This window comes from Haliotis rubra, unplaced genomic scaffold (assembly GCF_003918875.1).
Source record: "Haliotis rubra isolate DU_JTF1 unplaced genomic scaffold, ASM391887v1 Scf63, whole genome shotgun sequence".
NCBI classification, from domain to species: domain Eukaryota; kingdom Metazoa; phylum Mollusca; class Gastropoda; order Lepetellida; family Haliotidae; genus Haliotis; species Haliotis rubra.
The window spans coordinates 2,213,361-2,231,257 of record NW_025767335.1 but is presented as its reverse complement, the minus strand read 5'-3'; the positions used below and the strand labels follow the sequence as shown (position 1 = coordinate 2,231,257).

The following is a 17,897-nucleotide window of genomic DNA, read 5'->3' as shown; positions in this document are numbered from 1 at the left end:
ATTTTAATGGATCGCTCCGACTATGCATTTGCACGTAATTTCCGTATTTTAACCCAAGGGAAATAACTCTTAACCGTTTAAGGAAAAATAATGAAAATTTTGGAATTGTGTCAGTTTCGATGGGTACTCATATAATGAATGACAGGCCTTTTTCGAGCCCATTGAATGCCGCTGATGGGGACAGACGCCGAGGATATGAAGATGAGGATACCGACGAAAGAGCATCTGGTGACAGCATTAAGACCCAGATAGGTATTGACTAATTCATGACAAACGATAATATTATGACATTGACATTTCGTCAAGATCAAAGTCTAATGATTTAGCTCTGATCACAGATTTCGAAGTTAAATTTTATATCTGCTTTTGGTTGGTGGAAACCCAAGTGATAAGTACAGGCGAACTAGAGACATATTATAGATTACCGGGATGCAGAGGAGTTCGTTTTATGGGACATTTAGATAGCCCATCAAGCCAAACAACCAGGAAAGAGTTCAACAGTCCAAACAAGATCTTACTTCACGGAGTTTGTTTGTTTTTAAAACAACTAATATGTACAATATGATTAATTAAAAAAATTTAATACTTGCAATTTTTGGTTTAATTTTAGATTAGATGATCAGATGATCCAAATAATATAGATCAGATAGTTACAAATTGTGGAGCAATTCCTGGAGCAACAAATTAACTTTAAGTGGTCAGACATCTGACTTGTCTGGTAAGCCTGATAAATTTAGCTTCCCAGCCTGGGCACAGTTTTAGAGAGAAAATCCTTCTTTTTTTTCAGATCAGATCCAGAAATTCGCTGGTTTCAGCATTGGACTCTCAAGGTAGGTATTTTGCATGCACTCAAGAAAAAAATCTGGAGCTTGATATGTATGGCTGTGGTTTGTGTTAAACCCTTCTTCATGATTTAAGCCATTACCTTGTGATTGCTTGTAAGTCTAGGAGTGTAATCATCAATCGTTTTCACCAGTGTGCAGGTAATATTAGTTCCCCACATCACACACATATACACATTACCAGCTGTCTAAGGGGAGCAAATGAGAAGGCTTTAACCACTGGCAAAATAATAAGAGAAGAACTATAATGAGATTGATGTATTAAATATGTACAATATGTTTTAGGGAATTACAATTCCCCCAATTATATTCATTTTTTATAAATCAGATATGCTTGTCATGTTTTGCTCTATTATGCTGAGAATTTAGAATGTTCGAACCTAATTGGCTTGATTGAAATGTTCTACTGACACTACCTCCTATGAAGGTGACGTCAGATCTTCATGCAGAGAGGTGTCGCATCAAAGTTATAGATCTGACATTTTTACTCTACAGTAACAGTACAAGTAGTGTTATGACAATAATCTCAAATCCATCATGTGTATTTTACATACTTTAACACGTTTGACTTGTGTTTGTTTCAGTATATTTGCAGAGCAGGTTCTGTCACATCCATGTATTGTGTTGAGGAGACAGTGTCAGGTAAGGTGCTCAGTGTTCTCCCTTGGCAAAACAAAGAAAGAATGTCCGAGTGATTAGTCAGACTGAAATGTGAAGCACAGACAGATTTCTTTAACTGAAATGTGAAGAATGGACACAAATGTAGGCAGCTTGGTATGATGAAAATGTAAAGCACAGTGACAGGTTTTGGTTTTTTGTTATTTAACACCACACTCAGCAATATGCCACCTATATGTGGTCTGTAAATCAAATCAGGACCAGACAATCCCGTGATCAACAGTGATACTGATTGTATCAGTTGGGATACGATGACATGGTCAACCAAGGCAGCTAGCCTGACCACGCAATCCTGTTAGTCACCTCTTACGACAAGCATGGATTGCTGAAGACCAATTCTAACCCAGATCTTCATGGGTTGACAAGTTACAGACAGATACATTTCATTAAAATGTAGGGGTGTCATGATACACCAATCTCACGATACGATACGTATCATGATTTTAAGGATATGATATGTATCGCGATACATAATTTTCGCGCCTTTTCATAGCATTACCTTACCGGCAACGTACGTGCTCGCTGATTGGTCCATCAAAATAGTCTAGCCAATCACAAAAGCTGTTAGTTTCCAACCTATTTTTTAAGTAAAGCTAGCTACATCTATTTATTGGAGCGGTCTCGTATAATTTTACTATCAAGACTTTGACGGAGATGGATATAGCATAAAAATTTGAATCGATAAAGTTTTAAAATAGGAATCGATACACGCAAGCATGTATCGCGTATCATATCATCAGTAAAAATGTATCGATGCATCGATACATTCGCGTATCGCGACACCCCTATTAAAATGTGAAGAATGGACACAAATTGCAGACAGATTTGTTTTACTACAATGTGAAGAACAGGCACAAATTGGATTTTTTAAAGGAAATAATTTATTCCATGAAATACTGGGGAAGATATTTTGTCTCAATGCTGAATACAAAGCCAGATTAAAATATTAAAACTACAGTCCTCTATCACATGTGAAATGTGAAGAACACTAGTGACAGAATGGTTCAGTGTATGAAGAATATGTACTGGTAGTCAATAGGAACTTGCAGTACTATTATGCTTTTGGGACATGGTGAAAAGCATTTTCTTGAATTTGGCTTCCCTATTCTGTGATGCTTGAGTTAGTCCTATTGTTTCTTGCAGGTACACCACAACGGAGAGTGGTACCATGTTACCCCTTTCACACTCTTCCAGGTTCTCATCAACCTCCAGAGGCATCAGGTAACTATCTCAACATACGGTTCTGAAAGGTTCCTCAGGTTCTCTGTGGGATAACCATATATCATATCATCCCGAGTTTGTACATTTCTAAGTAATAGAATTGGTATACAGTGTAAAGTGGACTTTGAAGATGATCTTTGTCTGTTCACAGCAACACGTGAGTGTATTATTGATGAAGGTGATCACTAAACCTTTTTGTTGGATATTGATGTATTTCTAGTAGATGTTCAGTGTTGATATAAAGCAGGGTTTTACACAGACTTTTAAAAATGGGAGTAATGGTGACTCACAATATTTTTGGGAGTCATTTTCAATATTTGGGAGTCATGAAATCTTTATGTTTATCATTCTCAGTATGTAACTGTGTATGTCACACCACCAAATGAAACTACAGCATTGTTCAATTCAAACAGCCAGGATTACTGTCTCCTCTGAGTCTGAGTACTCTGGAACAATCTGACAGCTCTGTAAAAGTCAAACTATCATCGAACAATATCTTTTTTTGCTTATCAAATCGATTTTATTAAACTGAATTGTGAGGGCCACCCATAAAACTTGCGTCAAGCTTGACTCGTATGATAATATTTTGAGAGTCGTTTACAAAATTGTTGCGTCAAATACGCAGGAATCACGTCATGTAAAAACCCTGATAAAGCCTTGACATTGATGGTATGAAGTACAGTGTGGATGAAATATTTCAACGGACAGTACAAAGGCTTTGACACTGTTATGCAGGGTATCATACCTTATTTGCACTGCCTCGTAGTCTAGTTGATAAATCGTCTCAGTGGATAGCAGAAGATAAGTGGTTCAAAGCCCAGCCTTTTCATACACAAAGCTGTTAAAAGATGGTAATTCTTGTTACCCGAGTTGGCGCACGATTAAGGTAATAAAACAGACTTATGTCGGTGACTGGAAAATAAATGAAACATAACCATGAAAACAATCGGCTGTTATACATTCCTTCCAACATTAATTACTTAATAAGAGTATTTCCATATGTTGGGCTTGATGCAGATTTTATAGGTGGCCCTCACAATTCAGTTTAATAATGCTTTGATAAGCAAAAATGATTTGTCATGATAGTTTGATGTTACAGTTTGTTCCAGAGTGATTTGTTTTGATACCCTGCAGGGTTTCATTTAGTGCTTTGTCACTTACACTGGTACATACTGAGAATGATTATCAAAAAGAAATATTATTTTTCATGACTTGCACCAGGTGCAAATTACTTTTGAAAAATAAATCATTGTTCTAACATGATAGGCATTTTTAAAGTCTGTGTCATTTTTTGCTTGAAACCAATGAATAATTTCCATAGCATATTTCTTTAATTAACAGTATTGCCAAAATGTTGGGCTTGGTATTTATTTGGCTGGTATGCATCTAGGATGCTCTGTCCAGGTTGTCATTGGTGCAAGTTTGTTTTGCTTATTTCGAGTACCCTGGAAAGTCATTGAATTTTGCCAGTCTGTATAGTGTATGAACCCTGATTTCATTGTACGAAGTCTTTCATAATGGTATCCACAGTTATTGTCAAGCTGTGACATGGATGGCCATTCTTTGTGTTGCAGGGCATGACTACTATGTGGAAGGGCATTGGAAGTGTGTTTGTGGTGCGTGGAATCTTCATGGTCAGCGAGACTGTTATCAGTGAACTAACACCCTTACCTAAGTAAGATTCTGTATATGTTCATTTGTCAAACTGTACGTTGTACAGGCTAAGCTGTATCTGTGATGTATGGACAGTTTTGATTGGGTGTTTAGACTGTTCATGTCTTTGGAACAAATACAAAATTACAGTTATTGTTTCTTGAAGGTGGGTAAAATTTCAAAGGGAGTGTTTTACTGAGCCTGCAGGGTGCAAAATGGCCTATTGGTTACAGCATGGTGGGTTTTTGAGTCACATGACCAACAATTTTCTTGTATGGAGCTTCATATGATTGGTCACATGTGTTTCTGTTTAGAATCTTCCTTTCGTGAAAACGTTTGTTGTTCGAGATGTATTTTTTTAGGTTTACACTTTTTACCCGACCTCTATTATTACACTTAGTCCCCAAATGTGTTGGCATCCTGTGAATGGACAGTTTTATTGGGTGTTCAGACTGTTCATATCTATGGAACAAATACACAGTTATTGTTTCTTGAAAGTACAGACTGTCTGTTTTACTGAGCATGCAGGAAGTACTGGTATGGTGGGTTTTTTTGTTGTACAGGCAGACATCTTGTGTCTATTAAGTGCCTTAAATGTACAATTTGTGTTGATTGATTTGGTTTATTGAATATACAAACAGGTCTTTGTTATTGAACATTAGACAGATTGCATTTATGTATAAGTCGTAAGGCATGTTGTTTATGGAATGTAAGGCAGCATTTTATTGAACAAACAGACAGTTTGCATTTATTGAACATACAGACATGTTGTTTTATGGAATGTAAGGCAGCATTTATTGAACAAACAGACAGTTTGTGTTTATTAAACATACAGACAGTTTGTGCTTATTGACTGTGCAGACTGTATGGACAAATAAAACCTATTCACCTTCATATCATGAGTGACCCGTAAAGGTCCGGATTAGAATTGGTCTTCAGGAACCCATGCTTGTCGTAACAAGCGACTAACGGGATTTGGTGGTCAGGCTTGCTGACGTGGTTGACACATGTCATCGTATCCCAATTGCGTAGATTGATGCTCATGCTGTTGATCACTGGATTGTTTACAGACCACCGTCATATAGCTGGAATATTGCTGGGTGTGGCGTTAAAAACCAACCAACCAATCTCACCATGAGTTGTCATACTATAGCACTTCAATTACTGTGTTCCATGTTCAGAAGAGAGAAAGGCGTTGGGGTAGCCTAGTGGGTAAAGCGTTGGCTCGTCACGCCGAAGACCCGGGTTCGATTCCCCACATGGGTACAATGTGTGAAGCCCATTTCTGGTGTCCCCACCGTGATGTTGCTGGAATATTGCTAAAAGCGGCGTAAAACCAAACTCACTCACTCACTCAGAAGAGAGAAACATTAGTCATAACAGAAGAATCGGACAACGATGGGAGACATGAAAAGTGATCAGACTTGTTGTGTTGGATGATCGTGTCATTGTACACTGACAGCATGGAATATTTCAATCAGTTGTCTGGTTATAACTTGATTGTGTGCATTCGTCATGTAGATGGAATGTTGCTGTGTTAATTGACAAAAAAACACAGTTGATATAAGCCTACTCAAATAGTATAAAATTTGCTTTCTTTTACTTTTTTCAGGGAAATTTCTCGACACAGTTCCTTGAAGAAATATGGTGAACATCTCCTTTTGAAAGCGTGAGTTACCACAATGTATTGAATTTAACATGTAGATTAGGCCTGTTGTGGCTTAACTGTGCTACACCTGACAGACAGAATGTACATGTAGTCTCATGTTCGATCTGAGAGACGTGAGGTTAGCTTAGCTGACACATGGACTCCATCCTTGGCTCAGTGATTGTGTCTGCAGCTCTTTGTGGACTGTATTCTAAAAGGATTCTGATTCAGTTCCTTAATGTAATGACAGCTTATTTTCAAATTACCAGAAAGCAATGTCCAAATTGAGAATTAATTGAAAATTCCTGAAATCAGTTAAAAAAAACCCCAGTGCAGTGGGTATAGCCTATGGCAACAGCAAAAGTGAACTAGCTGTATATTGAATGGCATTGCTTTAAAGAAGTCATGTATCCTATTCTTGAATTCTTGAGTTCTTACAGAGGCACACAAGTCTTTTAAGAAACTTTGATCCCTTAAAACGTTGTCCTCACAATGTAAGCAACGTGTCACGGTACTTGAACAGAGTTTTGCAGAATAATTGAAACTTTAATAATGGTAACAATCACGATTCTGTGCCATTTGAGTATATCTCTGAATAATTTAGGAATCAAAGCAAGCTGTCAGTTGCAGAATGTCTCATGGGAGGGTCACTGTCAGTGGCGATAACAATCCTGTGTCTTTTGTCTTTAACCAGGCTGGGAGTTTTAACAAGTAGATCAAGCTACACAGACAAAGCCAGATTGTGTAATCTTTTCACTAAAAGACAAACTGCTAAACCATGCAATGACACATCAGCAAAATTAGCTACAGTTGAAATATTTCGCTTGTTTAATATTTGTACTCTTTGGGTAAACAAGATAAATCATTTGTGTGCTTTTATTAGTCCTTTAAAAATTGTAGCTCATTTGTTGAATTGTAGCAAATCTTGTGTTTGTAATATTGAAGAGGTATTTCTGGTGTTGCCACAGAATGTTCATGTCTTCTTCAGACTGTCCACCGTGGTGACCACACCCTTCTTTGCTGCCAGCCTCATTGAGACAATCCAGGTAGTGTCTTGTGTATCCCCAGTACTCCATCATACAGATAAAGCCTAGTGGTTGAGGTGTTTGCTTGTCATGCCGAAGACCTGGGTTCGTTTCCCCACATGGGTACAATATGTGAAGCCCATTTCTGGTGTCCCCTGCCGTGATATTGCTGGAATATTGCTAAAAGCGGCGAAAAACTAAACTCACTCACTCAGTAAGGTCTGACCATTTATTCTGATGTGATACCTACCTGCATCAGCATCCAAGGACAAAGACTTTGCTTGACCAACGGAAAGACAACAGACTACCATTGACTGAGTTCACCACAGTTGCTTCTTTCAGCGTAATTTGTTCTGGAAATATTTTAAATTCTTCCCATTTCCATCAACTGAGCCATGTTTGATTACCTCCCTTTCTTTGGGATGTTTCAAATATCATTTTGTATTTGGTCAGAGTGACATAGCCAGTGAGAAGCCGGGAATCTTGGACTGTGTGAAGGAAGGTCTGACGAGGGTGTTTGGGTGGGGGATGCCACAGACTACACGTCTGCTGCCAGTGTGGCGCCTAATCCTGCCCACAGTTGCGTACCAGTTGTCCCACTACATCATCACCTCTATAGCACAGTTCACCGTGACATCCACCATCCGGTCAGAGCAGCAGGAGCTCCGGGTCAGTACTACACCACATCAGTAGCAGACTGATGTCAGATGCAGTAGGCAGGGGCGTAGCTACCATTGTAGAAAAAAGCCCGGGCTTACACATGATTTTTGCTATGTAATTTTTTTTTTCTAATTCTTGCGCAAAACACCTCAAATGATATCTAAATATAAAGTGTTGTGACCTATCGGGCTTACACGAAAAATTGCCTTGCTACCCGCCAGGTAGGTGAGGTGAGGTGAAATTGGGTTTAACGTCGTGCTTGAGAATATTTCGCTCATATGACGACGTGCATGCGTGTGTATGTGTATGTGCGGCTGCTTGTACTAGCCCAGACTGAAGCTGGTTTTATAGTGCTAGCCCACTGAGATACCATGCCGCAGTGAAGCATGAATGCCCCACACAGACACATTATACTGACTCTGAGCCGACCAGTCCTTGTTGTACCCATTAATGCCGAGCTCCAGACAGGGACCAACAAGTACCATATTTTAACACCACGGAGGCGGTTCGCCAGGTAGGTTAGAACAACAGGAGCTCCGGGTCAGTACTCAACCACATCAGTAACAGGCAGATGTCCGATGCAGTAGGTTAGAACAGGTTCTGTTGTTTGTATGGGAGGTGACCTTATAAGATTGTCAGGCTTAGTGTCGGTATAATCATACAGTGTTTCCTTGCTTGTTCAGAATACAGTGATGATGTTAGGTATAAAACATATCTGGACTTCAGTGATTGTTGTCAGGACCTGAGATGATTTTAGGGACACTGGATATATAGATTGTGTTTGTTGACAGGACCACAGTGTTGATGTTGGAGACACAGGGAGGTCAGTTTATGAGATATACTTCCCTGACCTCCTGGCGACCTTCACAGGCAACGTATTGGCAGACCTGATGCTTTACCCACTAGAGACGGTGTTGCATCGTATGTATGTGCAGGGAACACGCACCATCATTGACAACACAGACTTAGGCACCGGTGTTCTACCTATCAGCACAGGATACGAGGGCTTTGTAGACTGTTTCAAGTGCATATTGTTAGAGGAAGGACCTTTTGGATTTTACAAAGGTTTTGGTGCACTCGTTCTTCAATATGCTCTCCATGCTGCTATTTTGAAAATGGCTAAGTATTTATTTGAAAAGCTATCCCATGAGCTCTCTCCGAGGCGAAGACGACACCCGACACCACAGAGAATGTGTAAGTATTGTTTCAGATATAACCATTTCCACTGTAAAATGAATGAGCATTTATATATATTTCTTGGATGACGTTTCTTTTCTCTGACTTATCTTTGATGTGAGATTCATACTGTGATGTTCAGGAAAGCTAAGCTATCAAATCATTCTCTTTTCTCAGATGCAGTTAGACTGTTATAGCACATCTTCCCAAGGATCATCATCATAGATTATTTATATAGCGCACATATCCACGTAACTAGTACATGCTCAAGGTGCTGGTACTTTTTTCCCTCGATAATTGGATGTCAATCTCAATGGCACATCGTATTATCGATCTCAACTCCCTGGGTATCATACAACTCTTGCACCCACTAGGCTCACAGAGTTATTGTGGCTTTCCCATCCTTATGAGGTAGTTTCCACCCTTGCCCTGTCAAACCAACCTTCCTGTGCTCATACAGCCCAGGGCTCCATTTCACAAAACTCTCGTATGCCTAAGATCTCGTAACTTTTCTCGTAGCATTCGTATCTCCTATACTGTAACATAGGGAGTATGAATGCTACGAGAAACGTTTCAAGATCTTAGGCTTACGAGAGCTTTGTGAAACGGGATCCTGGTTGGGGATGACTATCGGTCGTATTGAGAGTCGAATCAGATAAAGAATCTAAAGACAACATCCAGGTTCTGAAAACATGGTCACTGCTACAGCCATTGCATGTCAAATTTGCGTTAAATATATTAAGCGAAGACAAATATTTCCAAAGAGTTAATCAGTACATGTACTTAAATGTCTGTGCCCAAACTTCATTGTTTTTGAATGGGAAGTTTTGTTATTTTTAGACAACCCCTGCTGAGCAGTTCATGTCTCTGCAGGGGCGGTGGGGTAGCCTAGTGGGTAAAGCGTTCGCTCGTCACGGCGAAGACCCTGGTTCAATTTCCCACATGGGAACAATGTGTGAAGCCCATTTCTGGTGTCCCCCGCTGTGATAAAACTCACTCACTCACTCATGTCTCTGCACAGTTTCGTGTTACTAATACTGTGTAGTCTGTATGCCTCTAGTATTGCAAGAGAACGCTGCTGAAGTCTAAGTATCTTTATTGAAGTTATCTGGTCATATTGTTTGTCATAAATCTCATATATTTTCGTTGTCAGACTGGCCAGGACTTTGCTATGGTAGTCATATTTTTGGAGCCATTAGAAATACGAGCAGTGATCTGATAGATATTCCATTTTAATATCAAGTGACAGAACTGGTGTTCTACTCAAGGTGTGCCATGTTGGAACCTAGATGAGTAGGTTTGAACTTGCAAGGGTGAAAACTAGTCTCTGTAACAGACTTGTGGACCTTTTTTCCTTGGGAAGATATTTATAACAATGTGGTAAATTGTTACTAGTATATCATTTTGGTACAGCAATATGGTGTACATATATCACATGGTGGACGGTTATATCGGTGTGGTAGTCTGTTACAGCAACGTAGAGCACTGTTATAACAGTGTGCTTCTCAAGGTCCCTGTGTGTTAAACATTTGAGTTGGGTTATGAGAAATGGCAGGTACCAATGGACAGAACCTGTGCTGTACTGTATTTCCCGTCGGTGCTGCAGGTAACCATGGTATCGTCATGGACAAGGACGAGAGTTGATGTTGATTGTCATGTGTATTGCTAAACATCTTCTGCTTTCAGCCTCCAATGAAACGCCATATACACTGTATGGCCAGAGGCGCTACACTCGGGGTATGACAGTGTCCGTAGCTAGTCCCATCACTTATAAGTGCTAGTAGACCTGAAACAATAGACCAGGTACCATGTGTCATGCTTTGTTAGCGATATGATACATTTCACAAACTCCAAAATATCATTCAATTGTTTCATTTTGATATAGAAACTTTAGAGAAAACAATGACTTTTGGCCCACCTTGCCATTGTCAATTTGAGTTTCTTATTGTCAATTTGAGTTTCTCATTGTCAATTTGAGTTTCTCATTGTCAGTTTGAGTTTCTCATTGTCTTCAACTGTTTACCACTAAGACTTTTTTTGATGTGAAGCAGTATCAGTTTGTATATCATTTGATAAAGAACATAATTTGTTACATGAGACATACAAATACAGGGGAAGTTTGTAAAGTATTATATCGATGACACTGCCGCCATGGTACTGGTGCATTGGTAAATGGTTCCACGTGTGGTATCCTAGGTAACTTGCAGTGCTACCAGTTTCACTTTGTGTTGAGTTTTGAAAACAGTTGATTTGTGCTGTCACGTTTAGTAGCAGAAGTAGAAAAATGTCACTTTTCATGACTGATCAAATCATGTGACTAATTTTTTCAGTTGTCATGAATGATTTCATATTATTTGATGTGTTGTAACTTGCCACATCACAAAAGGTGGTGTTCCAGATTTGGAAAATAGCTGAGGTTTAATCCATGCTGTAATATATTTACAATGACCAGTTCATGAACTCACAGGCACAAGATGATATAAACCAAACCTTTGGTCTCAGAGCATTCTGCTAATGTACGCCCTCTACTGATAATTTTTGGAGGTGTATTTTAACTTTTTAGCTGCATTTGTTCACACAAGTTTGGACTCAAGAAGAGTTTTCCTGGACTTATAATTGCAATATTTTATGACAAGAGAATACCAACTGAAGCTGGTAGATGTAGTGTGTGATATATAATGTAACATCGCATCAGAATATTCAGCCATATTGACAGGTGGATGTAGAGTGTGAGTGGCATTGTTTCCGCCATATTGCGGCAGGTGGATGTAGACTAATTGATGCATGTAACCATGGACACAGGACAGAATGCAGCTATGGTAACCATGGAACTGTGTAAACACTGTAACCATTGTTACATATGACATTTTATGTGACACAGAATTGTTAGAATGTTCATTGCTATTGACAGTATTCACATTATAGGGATTGTTGAATATAGTTTCAATATAGTGATGGCCATTTTTAACCAAATCTAGCAGCATTTTAGACATTATTTCTGTCCTTGTTTCATGGTGTGTGGTGGATGTTGTATTACTAACAATCAGGGTACTGTTGTACATAGCAAACTTATCACTACGCCAGTCGCAAGCCGATGTATGATAAGGTATGGGAGTTACGACCACCTCAGTGCTAAAATTGCTTTGTACAAGGGCACCCTCATCCTCGATAATCTTCAGGGTATACTTTCCGATAAGTCTCCACTAGTACCCTGGATGCATCTATGGCTCGGCCCGATAATTTTATTACCTCCCTTTGCTGGCTCCACATTCTCACAGTAGCCAATCAGCTAAGCCAAAATTACAACTTAGCTTGCCAGTGTCAACAAAGATAGCAGTCGCAGCCGCGAAGGTGAGTTCACAGTGCGACTCAGATTTAGGGGGAAATCATACAGACAAATTGACAGGTCTGAAACCTTAAAATATACATGCAAGAACTCTTTCTACCTCTTTCAGAGTACCTCTGCAACAATTATGTTGCCAATTTTTAATCGGTTAGATAAAATAAGTGAAAGTGAGTTGTGATTGGTACGCTCAACTTTGCAGCGTAGACACTTGATTGGATAAAAAGCCAGCCAAAGGTGGTAATAAAATCATGAGCCGTAGATGCATCCATGGTATAGTGGAGATTTATTGGAAAAACATAGAAGTGATTGTTTTACTGCTTCAGGAAGGGTGACAGGGGTTGGTTACCTGCATGCCAGCTGGGTGGGGTGGGGTGGTGTGGTGTGGTTGGAGTTCAGAATGCTGGGGTGGAGGGCTGGGGAGGTGCAGTCAGCATCTCGAGGTTTGAATTAAAGTTTTGTGTGAGGTGTTGAATTGATTATAATGATGTTGCACTTGACACGTCTATGGTTGACAAATAAGAACATGCCATCCTGTTGTCTTTCAGCCACCTCCATATACCAGCCTTAATATGTTTCCTTTGTGATGTCATCCTATTGTCTGTCAGCCACCTCCATATACCAGCCTTAATATGTCTCTCTCATCTAATGATGTCATCCTATTGTCTGTCAGCAACCTCCATATACCAGCCTTAATATGTCTCTCTCATCTAATGAAGTCATCCTATTGTCTGTCAGCCACCTCCATATACCAGCCTTAATTTGTCTCTCTCATCTAATGATGCTCAAGACCCGGTTCTATTGTCATGTCAGCAACCTCCATGTTAAAAGCCGCGAAAACTGAACTCACTCACTAATATGCCTTAATATGATGTCTCTGGTCATCAGCCAATGAAGTCATCCTCTAATAATGTCATCCTATCTGTCAGCCACCTCCATATACCAGCCTTAATATGTCAGTAAATTGGTCCGGATTGCGTAATAGTCCGACTACTGAATCAAGACCCAAGTTGCTTCCCCTAACTATTACAAAAACGACACGAATCTGGATAAAACAAATAAGCATTTAATGTAAAGCTTAATTCATCACATCAATAATTTTACCGAGTGACATCCGCAGATGTTGATCCGACGTGTCTCGATCACGCCCTTCCTCAGCACAGGTGAGGTAATGTCTAACAAGCGATCTATTGTAGTATGCCTTGAATGTCCGGAATTATTCCTGCATCCATCGGTTGAATATGAGACGTGGTATTTGGTCACATTTTCGCAAAATTAGCTTAAGCACACTTGTGACTTGCAGCATTGTCGTAAAGCAAAATCACTTTAAGTCCACGTGACCGCATCTGTCTGTCAAAGTACATTAACCAATCACAAAAACAGCTCACTTGTCATCCACGCCTTTGTATTGTGGTGTCAATCAAAGTGTAAATGTACAGTATCTTCAGATGTCATCCTATTGTCCTTCAGCTACCTCCATATACCAGCCTTGATATGATTCCCTTGTGTCACGATGTCATCCTATTGTCCTTCAGCTACCTCCATATACCAGCCTTGATATGATTCCCTTGTGTCACGATGTCATCCTATTGTCCTTCAGCTACCTCCATATACCCTTGCCTTGATATGATCCCTCTCATCTGACGTGAAGTCATCCTATTGTCCTGTCTGTCATCCACCTATATAGCTTCAGCCACCTCCATATACCTTCAGCCTTCCATATGTTCATATGATTCCCTTGTGTCACGATGTCATCCTATTGTCCTTCAGCTACCTCCATATACCAGCCTTCATATGATTCCCTTGTGTCACGATGTCATCCTATTGTCCTTCAGCTACCTCCATATACCAGCCTTCATATGATTCCCTTGTGTCACGATGTCATCCTATTGTCCTTCAGCTACCTCCGATGTCTATACCAGCCTTCATGATATACCTGGATCCTATGATTCCTACCTCCATTGTCGCTACCATGCTTCATATGATTCCCTTTGTGTCAAATGTCATCCTGTTGTCCTTCAGCTACCTCCATATACCAGCCTTCATATGATTCCCTTGTGTCACGATGTCATCCTACTGTCCTTCAGCTACCTCCATATACCATGCTTTGATATGATTCCCTTGTGTCACGATGTCATCCTATTGTCCTTCAGCTACCTCCATATACCAGCCTTGATATGATTCCCTTGTGTCACGATGTCATCCTATTGTCCTTCAGCTACCTCCATATACCATGCTTGATATGATTCCTTTGTGTCATGATGTTATTCTGTTGTCCTTCAGCTACCTCCATATACCAGCCTTGATATGATTCCCTTGTGTCACGATGTCATCCTATTGTCCTTCAGCTACCTCCATATACCATGCTTGATATGTTTCCTTTGTGTCATGATGTTATTCTGTTGTCCTTCAGCTACCTCCAAGTACCAGCCATAGATGGCTCTGTCCAAGCATCATCTGACCCATGGACCTCAATGGAAACAGTTTTCAACATAGATCAGTCAAAGGATTTCCAGTCAGAAGATGTAACATCATTCCTCAGGGAGAAAGTTAAAATCAAGCAACGGTCAGGATATGGGACTGAAAATGAAATTGTAAATTTAGATTGATTTTTAAGTCAGTATACATTTGCTGTTGTTATGATTTAAACAGGAAATACATGTTTGTACACCAAACTGAAATTGCTGTGAAGGAAGTTGTACATATCAGAAAGGGGGTTGAGCATGACATCCCTGACCTACTGTGCACATCCAGGTGGAAGGACAGTGACCCACCAGAAACCTGCCTCATACCCAGTGTATGTAACCTGAAACATGGTGTAACACTGGATTTGTCTGGCGGGTCATGCTGCAGCAGGGAACATAGGCTGCATTCCTTGTACATGTATTGAACTATAGGTACATGATTGTGTTAAAAAAATGTGAAAAAGTGTTGTATACTGCTAGGTACATGAGATTGATTGGTTTCCGCTTGTGTCTGTGAAACTGCTGATCCTGAACATTTGTATTACTGAACACACACTTTCAAGACAGAACACCTGCTTACAGGACTGTACACACGTTTGTAGGACAGACCACACTTGCAGGGATGAACACACGTTTGTAGGACGGAATACACACATTGGCAGGACAGACCACACTTGCAGGGATGAACACACGTTTGTAGGACGGAATACACACACTGGCAGGACAGACCACACTTGCAGGGATGAAAACATGTTTATAGGACGGAATACACACATTGGCCGGACAGACCACACTTGCAGGGATGAACACACGTTTATAGGACGGAATACACACATTGGCCGGACAGACCACACTTGCAGGGATGAACAGGTGCAGGACAGAATGCAGTAGCAGGACTGAATATATTTGCCAAACTGAACCCACACTTGCAGGACTACGTATATTTACTTGTCTGAACAAACTTGCTGGACTGAACACAGCGAAGAGAGTGCCACCATAGTTCCCTCATATTGTCAGGTCCACCTGACAGTGTGCACATCTGACTTACATCAGATAGTTGAGTTAACAGCCTGTATATATTGATATAAGTAATATATAATTACCTTGTACATATGACTAATTATGTTCCTGTAATGTCTTAATGAATCTTAAAGATTAAACCTAGGTCAATGATTCAAGCTGTAAATGTTGCCAATGCCTAGATGCACTTATATATCATTTATATATGATCTAGTCAGAGTAGATATTCACAGAATCTTATGCTAAATACCCAGAACCCATTCACCAACATAATTCACAAATAGTTCTGGGTTATTTATCATGACAGAATGGACATGATACACTGGGAAAGTTGTATAGAATGGAGGTAAATTACCTTTGATAACTGAGGATGTGGCCAATAGGTGCACAGTACAGAGGTTGTCTGTATCATGCTCACCAAGCTTCCTGTTATATCAGAATATTACCATATATACTGCTATAACCAGGACACGACATGCCCGATCCGTGATTTGCTTCTAAGATGCTTCTATTTGTGCAATATTGTTATACACTGATCTGTGAATCAGCTTGGATACAGACATCTTTAGATGAGCTTGCTTGCATACTGAGGTCTGTGGATCAGATTGCTGGCATACCAAGATCTTTAGATCAGGTTGCTTGCATATTGAGATCTGTAGCTTGGCTTTCTTGCATACCGAGATCTGTAGCTCAGCTTGCTTGCATACTGACTTCTATAGATCACTTGCTTAAACACGAGACGTTTAGTTCAGCTTGGTGAGATATGAGATCTCTACATCAGCTCACCCAGACACTGTGGTCTGTGGATCGGCTTGTTTAGATACTAAGATGAATGGATCAGCTTGTAAGAATGTGACACTTTATTTTTCATGATGTTAGAATGTGACACCAGACCTGATCACAATGTCAACCGTTCTGAAGCCTTTGAAATGTCAGCAGGTTATGTTGCAAACCATTTTAACAAATCAAAAACATGTATTGATATACGTTGTTTTTCAATCAAACAACATGCTTTAATGCTGTATTGGCTCAAATGATTTTTTTCCCTAGTTGTTTTTATGTTTTATGCCTTGTTGTCCAGAATGAGTTTATTATGGGATGTCTGTGTGGCTCATATGATACACATGAGTTGAGATACAGCAAACCGGAATTTGTATCATCTGCATGATACAATTGTTGTATTAATCAAAGCTGTGACGCAATGTTTTATCGTGGTCAATAACAACCATGTTTGCAAGGACAAGGCAAAAAGTCCAATGAAATGAAAAGACAATGAAATATTTGCCTTGGTTTGTAAACTGTAATGATGGATGGTTACTGAGATGAGGTGTTGTGGAAACAATGATGCATGAAATTAAACCTTTGACTAATATGAGATTTCTTTCTTTAATGTACTAAATGTCTGAAATAAACTTTTGCCGGACACCCTTGCATGCTGTACATCCAGCTCCCTATGTAGGTTAACAAATCTACGTTAGCTCAGGTTAGGGATCAGCCATTTATCTTTCTGAGGTGGTAGGGTGATGATGAGGGGTGCAAGGGGTGGCTGGTCGGAAGGGATGTAAGTTGACACTGGTTGGTGTATGTCATAATTTAAGCATTTGAAAATTTACTTTAACTTACAGCAGCATAGTTCAGTTCAGTATATGAGCCTTGACCCAGCCATGTTATGGAGATAAATGGCTGGTCCCCTGTGTTGATGGATGTGTAAATGTTGTTGTGTAGAGTGGAGCATAAGAGAAGAATAAAGGATTTCATTCAAATACTCTTTCATTCTATATTACAAACATGCCGTTTCTGTAGAGGACAATGAAAGCACCACCTGACAATGAGGCCAACAACGAAATATTAAGTTGGGACTGTAGGTGTAAGGAAATAAAGCAAAAATCAACCTGCTGTTGGAGAGAGTGAGTTTGTAAATGTACAACATTCAACACACATCACACTGAAGGGAGACCAAAATACGTACCAATTTCGGAGAATCAGAGGGATGGTGAGATTTCAGTTGAGATTGAGTTTGATTCTCAAATGACTAATTGGAGGTGCCATTTAGTGTCTTTGATGTGACGACCCAATGTTTTAACCCCAAGGAAATCTCCGGATTCCTCCAGGGGTTGTTTGTATAGCAAAATAAGCATTATTGGATTGAAGCATGACTAATCTGAT

General features: G+C 39.8%; 1 protein-coding gene across 3 annotated transcripts; it reads left to right on the top strand.

The window, feature by feature from the left end:
- The first annotated feature begins 71 nt into the window (after positions 1 to 71).
- On the top strand, positions 72 to 17,494 carry LOC124256475 (solute carrier family 25 member 46-like). 3 transcript variants are annotated; one of them, XM_046690463.1, is made up of 13 exons: positions 72 to 252; positions 788 to 830; positions 1,427 to 1,484; positions 2,664 to 2,741; positions 4,316 to 4,416; positions 6,007 to 6,063; positions 7,031 to 7,088; positions 7,521 to 7,736; positions 8,519 to 8,921; positions 10,590 to 10,640; positions 14,660 to 15,143; positions 15,192 to 16,322; positions 16,413 to 17,494. In XM_046690463.1, the coding sequence occupies exons 1-11, from the start codon at positions 120 to 122 to the stop codon at positions 14,680 to 14,682; spliced, it is 1,221 nt and encodes a 406-aa protein (XP_046546419.1). In that variant the 5' UTR covers positions 72 to 119; the 3' UTR covers positions 14,683 to 15,143; positions 15,192 to 16,322; positions 16,413 to 17,494. The 3 variants fall into 3 exon arrangements, with proteins under 3 accessions (XP_046546419.1, XP_046546418.1, XP_046546420.1); XM_046690462.1 differs by having other exon boundaries at positions 14,660 to 16,322; XM_046690464.1 differs by lacking the exon at positions 10,590 to 10,640 and having other exon boundaries at positions 14,660 to 16,322.
- The last annotated feature ends 403 nt before the right edge of the window (positions 17,495 to 17,897 follow it).

Excerpts from the sequence above, each read along its gene's own strand:
- LOC124256475 (XM_046690463.1), top strand. The coding sequence starts at position 120 with ATGGGTACTCATATAATGAATGACAGGCCTTTTTCGAGCCCATTGAAT. Across the intron at positions 2,742-4,315 it reads TCAACCTCCAGAGGCATCAG|GGCATGACTACTATGTGGAA; the intron begins GTAACTATCTCA and ends TTTGTGTTGCAG. Across the intron at positions 6,064-7,030 it reads GAACATCTCCTTTTGAAAGC|ACTGTCCACCGTGGTGACCA; the intron begins GTGAGTTACCAC and ends TGTCTTCTTCAG.